Raw genomic sequence first — 12,747 nt, 5'->3', positions numbered from 1 at the left:
AAATAGATCTTGATCTCTGGGCATTGCATTAAGAAAAAAAAGAAGGAAAAGTTTATGTTCTATTTTCTATTCACCTATTTAAATAATTTCCCCCACAGTGTCTCTAACAATTTGTAAGATTAAAGGGGCAGGGGTAGAAAATTAAGTGGCAACACGTTTTATCAAATATTTGATCTTCTGGTAATTTCTGAAGCAAGCTATTTTCTAATTGTTGGGAGATCAGAGGTTAGTACATAGAACCATATTTTAAAATACATTACTTAATTATTTTGTTTTGGCGGGAGGGAGGTAATTAGGTTTATCTTGGTTTTTCAGAGGAGGTGGTGGAGATTGAACCCAGGACCTTGCGCATGCTAAGCGTGCGCTCTACCACTTGAGCTACACCCTCCCTGCCAAGCCATATTTTATAGGATCTCATTTCAGAAACTGCTCACCTCCCAGCTGTCATCAACTGCAGTATCTGTAATATGGTGTTTGTCTAATTGCCAGTTATTCTGACAAAATGTACCAAAGGCAAACCTTTCCATTATCCCCCATTGTCAGTGTCTCTTCCTCCCATCTCCCCTCTTCCTTGCAGAGCTCCCCGCCAGCCGCTAACTGCAGACCTCGGTGTTTGTAAAGAAGGCAGCACCGCGGAGCTCGGTACCCTCACGGAGGTCACCCACGGATCAAAGGGAGCAGCTCGGTCTTGCTGGAAGGTGAGGCTCTCGAGACCTTTCTCCTCTGACATGAAAAGTTAGATGTAAGGTCAATGGCCCTGATGCTAACTGCTATATGTAAAACAGATAAACAGCAAGGTCCTACCGTAGAGCACGGGGAACTACACTCAGTACCTGGTAATGGTCTATGATGAAAAAGACGGTGAAAAGGAATGTGTGTGTGTGTGTGCACACCTGAACCACTATGCTGTACAGCGGAAACTAAGACGGCGTTGTGAACCACCTGCAGTAATTTGTGAAACAAAAAAGAATCAGTCAGACTCACTTTCCTGTTGTGCTCTTCCTCCTGTAGGACCCTCAAGAGAAGCAGAGTTCTAGCAGGTCTTAATAACTAATTTTGAGGGCAATTCTGGGCTAAAATAAGAATGACTAACACGCTCCAACACGAAGCCACTGGAAATTCCTCCAAACGGTGTCCATGGTCCCAGGCTGGTCTCTCCCTGGACAGTGAGGGCGACTTGCCACCATGCAAATGCAACGAGGCTTGAGATTTGATGAATCTTCTATCTCCTCTCCTACCCGGCTGACACCCGCTCTGAGGAAGGTTGTAAATGCAAGAGAGATTGTGGTATAATTCCTCAGACTGGCATTTCTGCCCCCTAGTCACCATTCGATTATCTTCCAAATTGCTGTGTTTCAGAGAGATAAAGATTTTTTATGGCTTGCTGACTTGAAACAACCACGAAAGCCAGCAAAGAGCTGGCTAAGCGGCCACGCGTAGTAATTCCATTGGTAAATGACAAAATCTTTGTTTGTATGACATTTCCAAAATTACTCCGGAAGATGAATCTAAAATACAAAATGTCACATTTGGCATGCAAAACTATCACAATATATTTCAGTATAAAATTCATAGAGGCGTTTAATTTAGAATGTGTTTAATAACTCAGTCGGCCTGCATCAGTAATCCTGCCTTGAGGTTTAAAGAGATTGTCTTATTTATTCATATGGGTTAATTTAAAAAATATTTTTGGAAACCAAAATATTAAGGTTAAGTCTTTATTGCTAATTAAGATTTTCTAATTAAACGAAAAAAATATTTGTTGCTCTGATTAGTTTTTAAGTATGACTTGTATGAAAAAACAAAAGAATTTTAGCAACTTGCACTTTGTTTCACTGTGATTTGGTTTCAGAAGCGTACTGTCTACGTGGAAATATAGATTATCTCTCACAGAATAAAGTGTAGGCAGGATTACAATGTGCTTACTGTTGACTGCAGATTAACGGGTGGTGCTGTTAAACTGGGTGACCAGCAGAGTGACCTGCTTCCAAAAATGACATTAATTTTGCTTAAAGCACAATGTAATAGAGAATTCTTCGAGGTCAAATGATTCTGAAGACTGTTAGGGACTTGTGAGTATGGAAAACATGACTTAATGACATTTGAGTTCTTAATAATCCCAGTTTAATTTTTGTGTAATCTGAAATGATAGTCCATTAAATATCTTATCAACTTGGACAAACTTTTCAGCATTTACTGAAAATGAATGGCCTGTTTCTCTCACCTAAAGGGAAAGCAATGGAATTCAAATGTCCTGTAAAATATTCTGGGATCATATTCTTTAGTGACATGCAATTTGTACCCAGTGTTAAGTTAGAGCATATTGAAATGCTTTGCTTCTTTGACTCTCATTTGCAACCTGTGGGGCAGAGTGACCTCATGCTTAAATCCAGTGAAAGTACTCGATCAGGTGTGGTGGGAGTCTGACCAGTTTGCGCACCACTCGTCAAAGCGGCACATGGTCCGTGCTAGCGTTAGAGGGAAGGGCTGTCGCTTTTCAAACTTAACGGCCTGCATTCACTCATCCTAGGTACCTCAGGAGGCTGCTGTGTGGTTTTTAGAAGTGTTGGTTCCCCGTTAATTCTATCTTCTTATAATAGATGAATGGTTTCTGATGTCACAGATCATTAGCATACCATGCTTAAAAATTGGCCAAACTTTCCCTCGCATGCTCGGCAGGCTTGCCTTTTGACCCCTAATTATATGTCGTGTGTCCTCCTCTGTCATCATGGCTAACGCCTGACAATTACAGGTTGGACAAAAATAATTGTCTGCTTTTTCCCTCCCTGAGAAGCTCACTGCAGCTAATTGTGTGCTTTTACCCAGTTCCTGCGTAATTCAAGAAATTCAAGAAACCTGTCTTTTCTTTTGGTTGAACAGAACCCCGGGTCCCCTCAGCCTCTTCAGATGCAGATGAAGTGTATAAGGGGTCTCAAGAACAAAGCTCCCCGAGGCTCCTACTTCCTCACAGTGTCCCTGCTTCATCGACTGGGTGGCTATGTCTTGCATTGGTGGCAGACTGAACATCTGAAGACCAGAACACACCCAGTGAGGCATGATGCAAACTTTTACAACGTGGGACTGTATTTCCACGAAAGCCTTTATGTGGTAAGTCTTTATGTGCTAGTCTTTTTATACAAGTATCACTTTTTATTTAGCTTCCCCGCCCTCCCTGTCCATCCAGCTTTTCATCTCCAGTGATGCAGCTTTAGGTAATCAACCTTGTATAGTAAACAGAGAGGATTTTATTCATTCATTCAGCAAATACCTGTGAGCCAAATGCCGTGTCGTGGGTGGGACACCGACCCCAAATCCTGTGTAAGATGGAATGCAATCCTTGTTTATCAAGAACACACATGTGCATGCTTGATACAGTTCTTTGCCTTTTCAGGATTTACATGCCAAGAGATCATGAACATGTGTATTTTGTGTGCAGAGAGGAGACACTTAGCTTTCCTCGGGCATCAGCGCCAGGCAGACCCAGACAGGGAGCTCCAGCCCGAGGGGAGGAAAGGAAGGGGCTGGGTTATTCCCAGAACCCTTATCTGTGCTTGTGCCGTTGATGCCGGGCAAGAGGGCAGACTCGTCACACGTATGGAACTGCCTCTTATGCTGTTAATTTGAATGAGTCAAACAAACATTGTTAGAGTCAAACGAGGGTATCCCAGGGCTCCGGGGCTGACAAGGTGCACTGAGGAAGCAAGCCTCAGTTGGCTCGTCTGTGAAATAGGAATAAAAATACCTGCCTGCCAGAGGCATTGCAAGAAACAGCTGAGGTGCTACTTGTGGAAACACACAGCCCGAGACCTAGTGGGAGCTCAGAAGCTTCTGTGACGATTGTTGTTATAATTCCTGTGTCTCTTCGATGGTGAAGTCCATAAATTCTCAGCCAAGGGACTTTCATTTTAATTTATATGACAAATGCTTTTATGTTGAATAACTAACTTTCAAATTAACCTTTGCTTGAGAACAATGTTGATGAACAATTGTTTTTCTCCAATGAATGATCCCAAAAGCCTTGTGAGAAGTGTGGGGCACAGGTGGGAGGCGTCAGTCAGGGCTGGACTTGCAAAGGACTTTCTCCCTGGGGGGAGCCCGCAGCCGCCACGGAGCCAGACTCTGAGGACAGAGCACAAGAAGGCAGCAGGTGTAGCTCAGCCCCTTGGCTGAGATCTTGGTTCTCACTGTTCATCTCAGAGCGATTTCGGGAATGTGGTGCTAGATAAGACTTCAGTTCATAATTTTAAAAAAAAGGATCTACTCAGCACCTAACCGGCAACTCCATCCTTTTCATACATTATAATTAAGTACCTACAATTTTAAAGCTTGGAGCTAGGCTCCAAAAAAATTACCATTCACAGAGCTTGCTGCCTAGAGCCGTCTGCATAAATAACTTATTGCTATGATTGGTTTAGATGCCCAACCCCGGTTACCCCCTAGGAGTGTGAACTCTGAGTGTGGAAGCCACGTACATGGCTGTGTTTGCTTTGAGACTGTTCCTCGCGTGCCATTGAATGAGCGCTACAGGTTGAATGTCAGGAGGGACTAGAAGAAGAAGAGGTGCATCAAGAATGTCTTCAGGGACAGGGAGCAAAACCACTAAGAAACTGATGTTGCAAAAAAACGTTCACGGTGCTGAGGAGCGCATCCGGTCCCCAGGGGAAAGCAGAGGTTGGTCGTTCATCCAACAGGGAAATGCATTTTTCCTTTCCTGCCAAACAGAGCAAACAGTACCTTGGAATAGTTGAAATAACAACCCCAAATTTTCCTCCCCTGTGTCAGAAGCGAACAAACCGAAATAATTACCTCCTGCCACAGCCAAGGAAAATTTATTCTTTAACAGCCTGACAGAATGTCACTGAGTTACATCCATCCCTTGGTATCACCTAACAAAATCCTGACTCCCCAAAGAAATCTACTAGGCTGTTTCACATTCAGTGTATATAAGAAAAGTACAAAAATTCAAGACCAAAACAAAAACAAGTCCCCATACCTCTACAGCTTGACAGGAAAGAGAAGTCATCTGAGGCTGTTTGATTTCAGAATAAAAATGCTGTTGCTCAAAGTTCTGCTCATTCCAATGAGTTCTAGCAAGGTTTTTCTCTAACCACACGATTCTGCCTGCCAGTCACCCTGCGAGCAGTTTGTGGGAGACTGACGGTTAAAACAGCAAGGTTTAAAGAAATGTAATTTTCCAGTAATTGGAATATACACACAAAGGCATACAAACGTGCTGGTGTATGTCATTGACATGGGGGCACTGAAGATATTTACATCGTTACTTTTAGCAAACAAGCCTAAGATGCGGTCATTTCTATTCTTACTCCACGATCAGGAGAAATTGGCTTCATATGGTCCTTTGAGAGAGCAGGGCATCTTCCCAGTGTCTGCTGGGAGAGACGGTCTCCCATTCCTGTGCAGATAGCGGGTACAGAGAAGGTTTTTACCGAATGAAAGGGCAAGTCCTCGTTGCAGAAGCACCAGAGTTTGCTGAGGAAATGTCTGCATTTATCCGTCTGTAGTGTTACATTGTTAACCAATCTTAGAGTGAGAGGAAGATGTTACAGCATCAAAGGTTGGGCCAGGAGGCAAACACTTGAAAGTTAAGGTGAAAAGTTTGCTTACAGAGTTTGAGAAGCCCCTTGAGGGAGGCAGCAGATATGTTGATAAGCTCCAGGTTGTGTCACTCCAAACATCCACATACTGCTTCCGGTACTACTGCTTGGATTTTGTCCCCAGTGTTTCCACACCTTAACATCTGTTTTCCTGTATTGTAAGATGGAGGTGGTCAAATACAACGAGCTAACTGACAAATTTCAGCTTCAGTCCCCTCACATAAAATGAGGTAATAACCACTCCCTTATTTGAGTTCCTGCAAGAATCATATTAAATTAAATAGTTACGGACTCTAAACCTGGTCTCATCTGGCTTGACGATGCCCCATAATTCCTTGGTGGAGATGTTTGGAACCTCCTTATCTTTTGACATTAATCCTCAAAAGCTTTCAAATAGAAATCTTGCCTTCTGTGTTGAGTGTATTCATTAATAGCCACAAGGCTAGGATCTTTGGGAAGAAATATGCCCCCAACTATGCCTCTTGACCTTCAGCTCTGGCAGGATAATAAACTAAATTAAATGTTCATATCATCTTAGTCCATCATCCTGCCAGAATCAGAAGTCAAAGGCGTATTTTGTTTTCAGCTTATGTTCTATAAACATTTGGAAATTCTAAATGAGATAGGAGTTTTTAGGTGCATCAGAGAAACACTCAAGAAAGAAAGGACCTTCCTTGAAAGTCAGAAATGAAGGAGAAACTGTAAACCCTACAGGGAATGGGTAAACCGAGACTCTGACTGCCTAGGAGAGGGGAGAAGAAATTACCAATCTTATTAATCTAAAATTTTGGATTTCAGTGGCCATTCAGGAGATGAGGCCTTGGGTTCATGAGTTATGGTTGTTGAAAGAAAGTCTCCTGCATAAATCTAGGATAGCCAAGGCTAATGTAAAAGGGATAGACTAGACCAAAAAATCTGCCTTCCAACAGAGGGAAATCGAAATTTCTCTTCCTCTAGCTGGGCTGTGCTTTAAATTTTATTTCTCCTGATGGAAAAATATACTAGTTGAAACTAAAAATTCCAAAGATATATTACTCAGATTAGACCCACCAAACAGAGATATAATGAACTGGACCCAAATCTGAGGAAATTTCCCAGACTAGAACACAGAGGGAAGAAATGGAAAGGTGAGGTGGTGTGAAAGTATGTGGAAGAGAAGGTCTAACATACATCTTACACAACTTTCAGAAGTAGACCATAGAGGGGAAGGGAAAAGAAACCTTACGTGAAGAGATAACAGCTACGAATTTCCCAGACTTGCTGGAAGACACAAACTCTTAGATTAATGGAGCAGAAATTCTGAGCAGGACAAAGTAAAACCATCCACGCGTGGACACGTTAGTGAAACTGCAGAAACCAACGGCAGAGGACTCAACACAACAATTTATGCAAAATCCTGGGAGAGAATTAATTTAAAAAGATTTTTACTTAACTTATTCAAGAGTTGGGGCAGGATGTTCCAAATGAGTAGAAACGTTTTTGGCTAAGAATGTTGTATTAGTTTCCTAAAGCTGCCAAAACAAAGTACCACGAACCTAGTGGCTTAAAGAATTTCATCATCTTACACTTCTAGAGGCCAACAGTCTGAACTCAAGGTGCCGGCGGTACCATGATGACTCTTAAGATGCCGTTCTGTGCCTCTTTCGCAGCTTCTGGTGGCCCCAGGTGTTCCCTGACTTGTCGATGCATCACTCCAGTCCTCTGTCTTCTCACGGCAATATCCTTGTGAGTCTATCTTCACATCATCTTTCCTTCGTATGTGTTTGTCTGTGTCCAAATTTTCCCTCTAGATAAGGGCACCAGTCATATTGGATGAGGGCCCACCCTAATGACCTCATCTTAACTTGGTTAAATCTGCAAAGACCCTATTTCTAAACAAGGCCACATTCTGAGGTGCAGGGGGGGTTAGGATTGCAGTATATCTTCTTTGTGGGGGTACACATGTCAGTCATCGCATAATAAATATACCCTTCAGAGAACCTTGCTACAAGAATTAACAAAGGCTACCTTTCAAGAACAAGGAAGAATGCAAGAATGAATGCCATCTGGTATTATTCTTTTGCAACTTTTATATTTGAAATGTTTTATAATTTTACCAAGGAATACTAAATATTAAATAATATTAAATAAATAAAAGCATCCCTTTTCTACTCAATTTTAATAAAGTATCAGGCAATTAGGAGCACTTGAATAGCAAAAGAAATAATAGATGACCATATATTTTGTATAATTAAATGATTATTTCTCCAACTAATTAACTCAATAAAAAGTTAAATCAAGGGTTGGGACTAGGCATTTCCCCTTTCACAAGACATGAACGTCATGGTTTGGAAACCACTGATTCATGGGAATCAGTTTGAATCCATCTTGTTCACTGTTAGAAAGATAAAAAGTTATAGAAAACATTACTGTAGGAAAACATTAAATTAGGAAAATATCATTATAAAAACATTGGACAGATCCTTTGGAAATCTGGTGAAAGATTGTGCTCTTTCTTAGGTTAGACTTGGCTCCTAATACATTCATATGGATAAATAAACATGGAACTTTTAGGCTGGAAGAGAAAATGTATTAGAGTACTTTTTACTTTTTTAAAGTTTATTTTGTTTAATTTTTTTAATGTGAAGTCACATGTTAAGAATTGCAGTGATCATTATCTTATAACTGTCTTATCACCCAAAAGGGTGACATTTTAAAATACCGTTCTTGAATGTTGGTAATGATACCTGGGCTGAAAGAACATTTAGTTAATTATTAGACAGAACTGTTATGCTTACAGTTCTTACTTCCGTTGGGTATAGGAATTGACCAGCTTAAAAAAGGATATAAATGATAGGTTAAAGAGGCAAAACCAGCAAAATTCAGGCAAAGAACATTGATTAATGAATTTAAAAAATTTCTGAAAGGTCATGTGCTCATTTGGGCTAAGCCTCAGGCACGTCTACCGAACCTGGCCAGGCCTCTGCGTGGAGCAGGTAACCCATGCTGACTCTGAATCTGCTGACATTACAGGGTTATTATTTATGGAAGGATGTAGCCTTCTGGAACAATTTCTATAATGATTCCATTAAGACGTTGGTTTCCTTCAATTTAGGTTTATATATTTTATTTTTCACATTACCCTATACCACATAGAAAGGAAAACCATGTCTTGGATTAAGTGTTTGTGTAACCAAGGGAAAAAAAAATCACTTGAATTTTATGGTACTTAACCCCATTCTATTTGATAAGTACATCTGGGTTTTTTTGTTGTTTTTGTTTGTTTGTTTGTTTGTTTGTTTTTTGATCACCTGTCAGTATGAATGATGAAATTTTATGAATACTAAAGGCAGAAAATCATTTGTCTGTCTTACACTAAATTGTGGCAATCTTTTTCTTTAATTTAATTTTTTTTATTTTGGGGGTAAGGAATTAGGTTTATTTGTTCATTATATATATATTTTTAATGTAGGTACTTGGGATTGACCTCAGGACCTCACGCATGCGAAGCACACGCTCTACCACTGAGCTACACCCTCCCCCCTTAAATTATGGCAATCCTGAGAATTCCTTAAGAAAGAAGTCAAACACATGACATAATCTCATTGGACAGGTTATTTGAAAGCACACTCTATGGCAAAAAAGCTACAGGAAAAGGGATGTCAAAAAACAGGATGTGATAACACAGGCACCAGATGACGGAATCACAAGGAGCAGGCATTTGTCTGTCTCTTAAGTTCAAGAGGATCTGCTCTTTACTTATTTGAGCTAAGGCTTTTTCTTTGGATAAAGAAAGTAAAATACATTTTAATTACTAATAAAATCTCCTGGAAATGCTATCATAGAAAATTTTCTTATGTATTGAAACATGAAGAATACATATGGGAGGCCAAGGTATGGTGGGATGGTGGTTAAGTGTGTGCTCTTCACCTTGATTTGAATTCTGGTGTCAAAATCTACTTAGCAAAGTGACTTAGAGCTGTCACCCAATGTCCCTGTGCCTCGATTATCTCAACCATAAAATAGTCATCACAAGAAGCTTTATCTCATCCATCTTATTATGTTACCATCAATAAGGCAAGGGCTAAATATTTTTAAATTAAGAACAAACCAGCTCTAAAAACAAGCAATAAACGAAACCCAAATATATGCCTAAAATGAAGTTTTGTTTAACTGAAGTATGTCATTACTATTTTTCTTTCTAGCATGCCCATGATTATATTGTTTGGAAGGGTAAATGGGCAATGATGCATAATATTTAGTTTGTTCTTTCTAAAACCAGTAAAGTATTTTTAGACCAAGGTAGAGTTTACTGCCTTCACCAATATTATGACATTTAACCTGAAAAAACAATAGATATGAATATTTCTGTTTCACAGATGAGAAACTGAATTTTGGAGAAATAACACAAGTTACCCAAGCTCTTACGGCTTACTAGGACAATGTTGGGAATGAAGCCATTGCCTTTTAACTCTGGATGCTCAGGTCTTGCTTTCTCACTCCATGAAGGGCTTTTTGCTAACCCTCGTGGATCAATAATGTCTCCATGATCATCATTATCTAAAACAGTCTTCCCATCACATCACTTCATCACTTCCCTTTTAAAACTATGTGTTGACTCCCCATTGCTCTTGGGATCAATTAAGCTTCTTCCCATGGATTCAAAGATGCTGGTAATGTAGCCTCAGACTCCCTCCACATTCTCACGCTCGTCAGACAGAGCCAGCCTCCCTCCATGGACCCAGCCACCCGACCACCCTTTTAGCTGTGCCCAGGTTCCATATATCCTCCAAGTTCTGGTGTGCCATTGGGCGTTTGTTCTCAGTGTTAATTCCTACTTACCCTTCAACTTCCAAACTCAATCACTTTTGCTGTTGTCCATACACATCGCTTAGCTCCAACAAGATTTCAGTTGTCTGAGGGCAGAGGCCGCCTGTATTTATTGGTTTAATGTAAATTCAGTTACCCAACAATGAGTACTACAAGGACATGGGAAGATAATCTTAAAAGCTAAATCTTGGTATCAGTGGCTTCTAAAATAGGAATAAATCTGATTGAGATGAAACAAATCAACTTAGAGAAAAATATATATTAATTATATATGGAGAGCCCATCACTGGTAATGAGCAAGAAAATAAATGTCAATATTTTATGGTTTACAACTTCATGTTTGTTTAGTCTCTTCTCTCCTCTTTAATCTACAACAACAATACTTTAGGTAAATTTTTTCTAAAGAGAAACGTGAGCTCATAAACTTTCTTGAGGCGTGAGCAAACTCAGCCAAGCTCATTCTCTAGTGGAAGCATAGATGAGAGCCCTCTGGTATGCCTTCTAGAAACTTCCAGAGTAATTAGGCATGCATGGGGACCTCGTCAAATGTATACCAGTTGATGTTATGTTAACTGCCAACTCGATTATTTTAAAGACCGAGCAAAAATTTCTCCAGATGATTTTTGATATTTCCAAGTGAAAATAGGTGTGTTGGACTTTCTATTCTAGAAAGCAACTATAGGCTCTTTATTAAGAAAATCAGAGAATTTAAAAAGTCCTCGTAGAAGTCTGGTTCTCGACAAGCACGTCCTCCTGTTCTGGAGCCGCATTAAGTGCACTCACTCTCACCGTCCTTTTATTAGGCACAGCTGTCTAACTGTGCAAAGCGGAGCTGGACCTGATAAATAAATGAATAATCACTTAAAACTCAGGGGAGAACACCAGTAACAGAAGCGTGGCACCAGGTGGCCCCAGAGGGTGCCGGGTGGATGGGTCACTCTGCTGAGGCATGTCTGATTTTCTGATCTACATCACTGGGGGGTACAGGAAAATGTTGTTGCAAGCCACCAAATTTTGGAGTAGCTTGCTATGCAGCAACAGATAACTGAAGAACTCATGAAGAACTGGTGACAGTGAAGAGTGCTTTCAGTGGGAAAGTAGAAGCGTCACTTACTTCAACCTTTTAGAATTCAGTTCATAAATCTGGCATCGCTGAAACAAGGCCCGGCTCCCCGGTCCCTTTTGTATGTAGCGGGTTTTGGCTAATTATAGGGCACAGGTCACCACGTCAGAAGCTCAGAGAAAGCCTGAGTTCAAATCATTGTATTATCGAACTTTCTCATGGATCTGTAGACTTTTAAGAAGTATATCAACCTGTTAATATTTACACATCAGTGTGGCAAGGTATCATTACAGTGGTAGATGGGCACCATTTTTGTTTTACTGGAGGGAAATCCAATATGAATAAAACAGCAACTTTTCAAACATGACATTTAATCCATGCATGTAAATCAAACTGAGAATCTATTATTCATTATTAAAAGGGTGGCATATTTTTATTACACTGAGAATGAAACACAAATACTGTGAAAAATTTAGTGCCTTTTCTTGAAATTTTAAGACACTTATCATGCAGTCATCTGGCGGGTACTGGCACTCATTTTAAAATATAGCCATGAAATTAATAAGTTTGAAGTTTTATGCCTGAAAAAAAGGATGCTCAATTTCAGTGAAATAGGCAAATTTATTTTTTATTTAAAGCTTCCTCAGTACTTAAGATGGTAAAGTACCTCAGTAATGTTCTGATTCCAATATGTATATGAAGAATATAGTTCATATTCTTGTCATTATTAGTCACGGCCACAGTGTTCTTCCCTGAAGTGCTTTCTGAAAACTGTATATATCAGAAACTGATTAAAATGACCTAATGTATTAATTCTTAAAATATGATGTGCCCCACATTTTGCAAGAGGTTATTTTCTGTGTGACATTTAATATCAAGGAATTGAAATGATTTTCATAACTCATAGGAAGGAGTGGTCTTAGGGAAACTAGAGCCTGAACAAAGTTGCTTTTTATTGATTATTGATTATTGCCATTAAGAATAAATAGCTTGGAGAATATTATATCACGTGGCTTTAAAAAGTTTTCCATTATATCAGTGGAGGAAGGCCCTTTTTGTCAGTTCTTGAAATGGTCACTCCTGCTGGTCAAGGATTCCCCCAGATTGGTGAGAATCTTGATTGCAAATGGCTTTTCCTGAGCGGCCTGGGTGGTCACTGGGCACCATTTTCGGCTTTCAGCAGTGGTCTGCTTCTGCTACTTACTCAGTGTTCAACACTGTAGGAAGGCTACATAATCTCCCCGGCCTCCATTCCTTCAT

At 40.1% G+C, this 12,747-nt stretch overlaps 1 protein-coding gene across 1 annotated transcript in view; it reads left to right on the top strand.

Moving 5' to 3' along the window:
* Positions 1-12,747, top strand: part of OFCC1 (orofacial cleft 1 candidate 1) — a 247,041-nt gene that overhangs the window by 74,060 nt on the left and 160,234 nt on the right. Inside the window, exons 9-10 of the mRNA XM_032462476.1 lie at positions 578-698; positions 2,881-3,108. Of these exons, the coding sequence (XP_032318367.1) occupies positions 578-698; positions 2,881-3,108 (349 nt within the window). The remainder of the gene's footprint in view (positions 1-577; positions 699-2,880; positions 3,109-12,747) is intronic.

The sequence above is a fragment of the Camelus ferus genome, chromosome 20 (genome assembly GCF_009834535.1).
Source record: "Camelus ferus isolate YT-003-E chromosome 20, BCGSAC_Cfer_1.0, whole genome shotgun sequence".
Taxonomy (NCBI): Eukaryota; Metazoa; Chordata; class Mammalia; order Artiodactyla; family Camelidae; genus Camelus; species Camelus ferus.
This window is presented reverse-complemented; position numbering and strand designations above follow the sequence as displayed.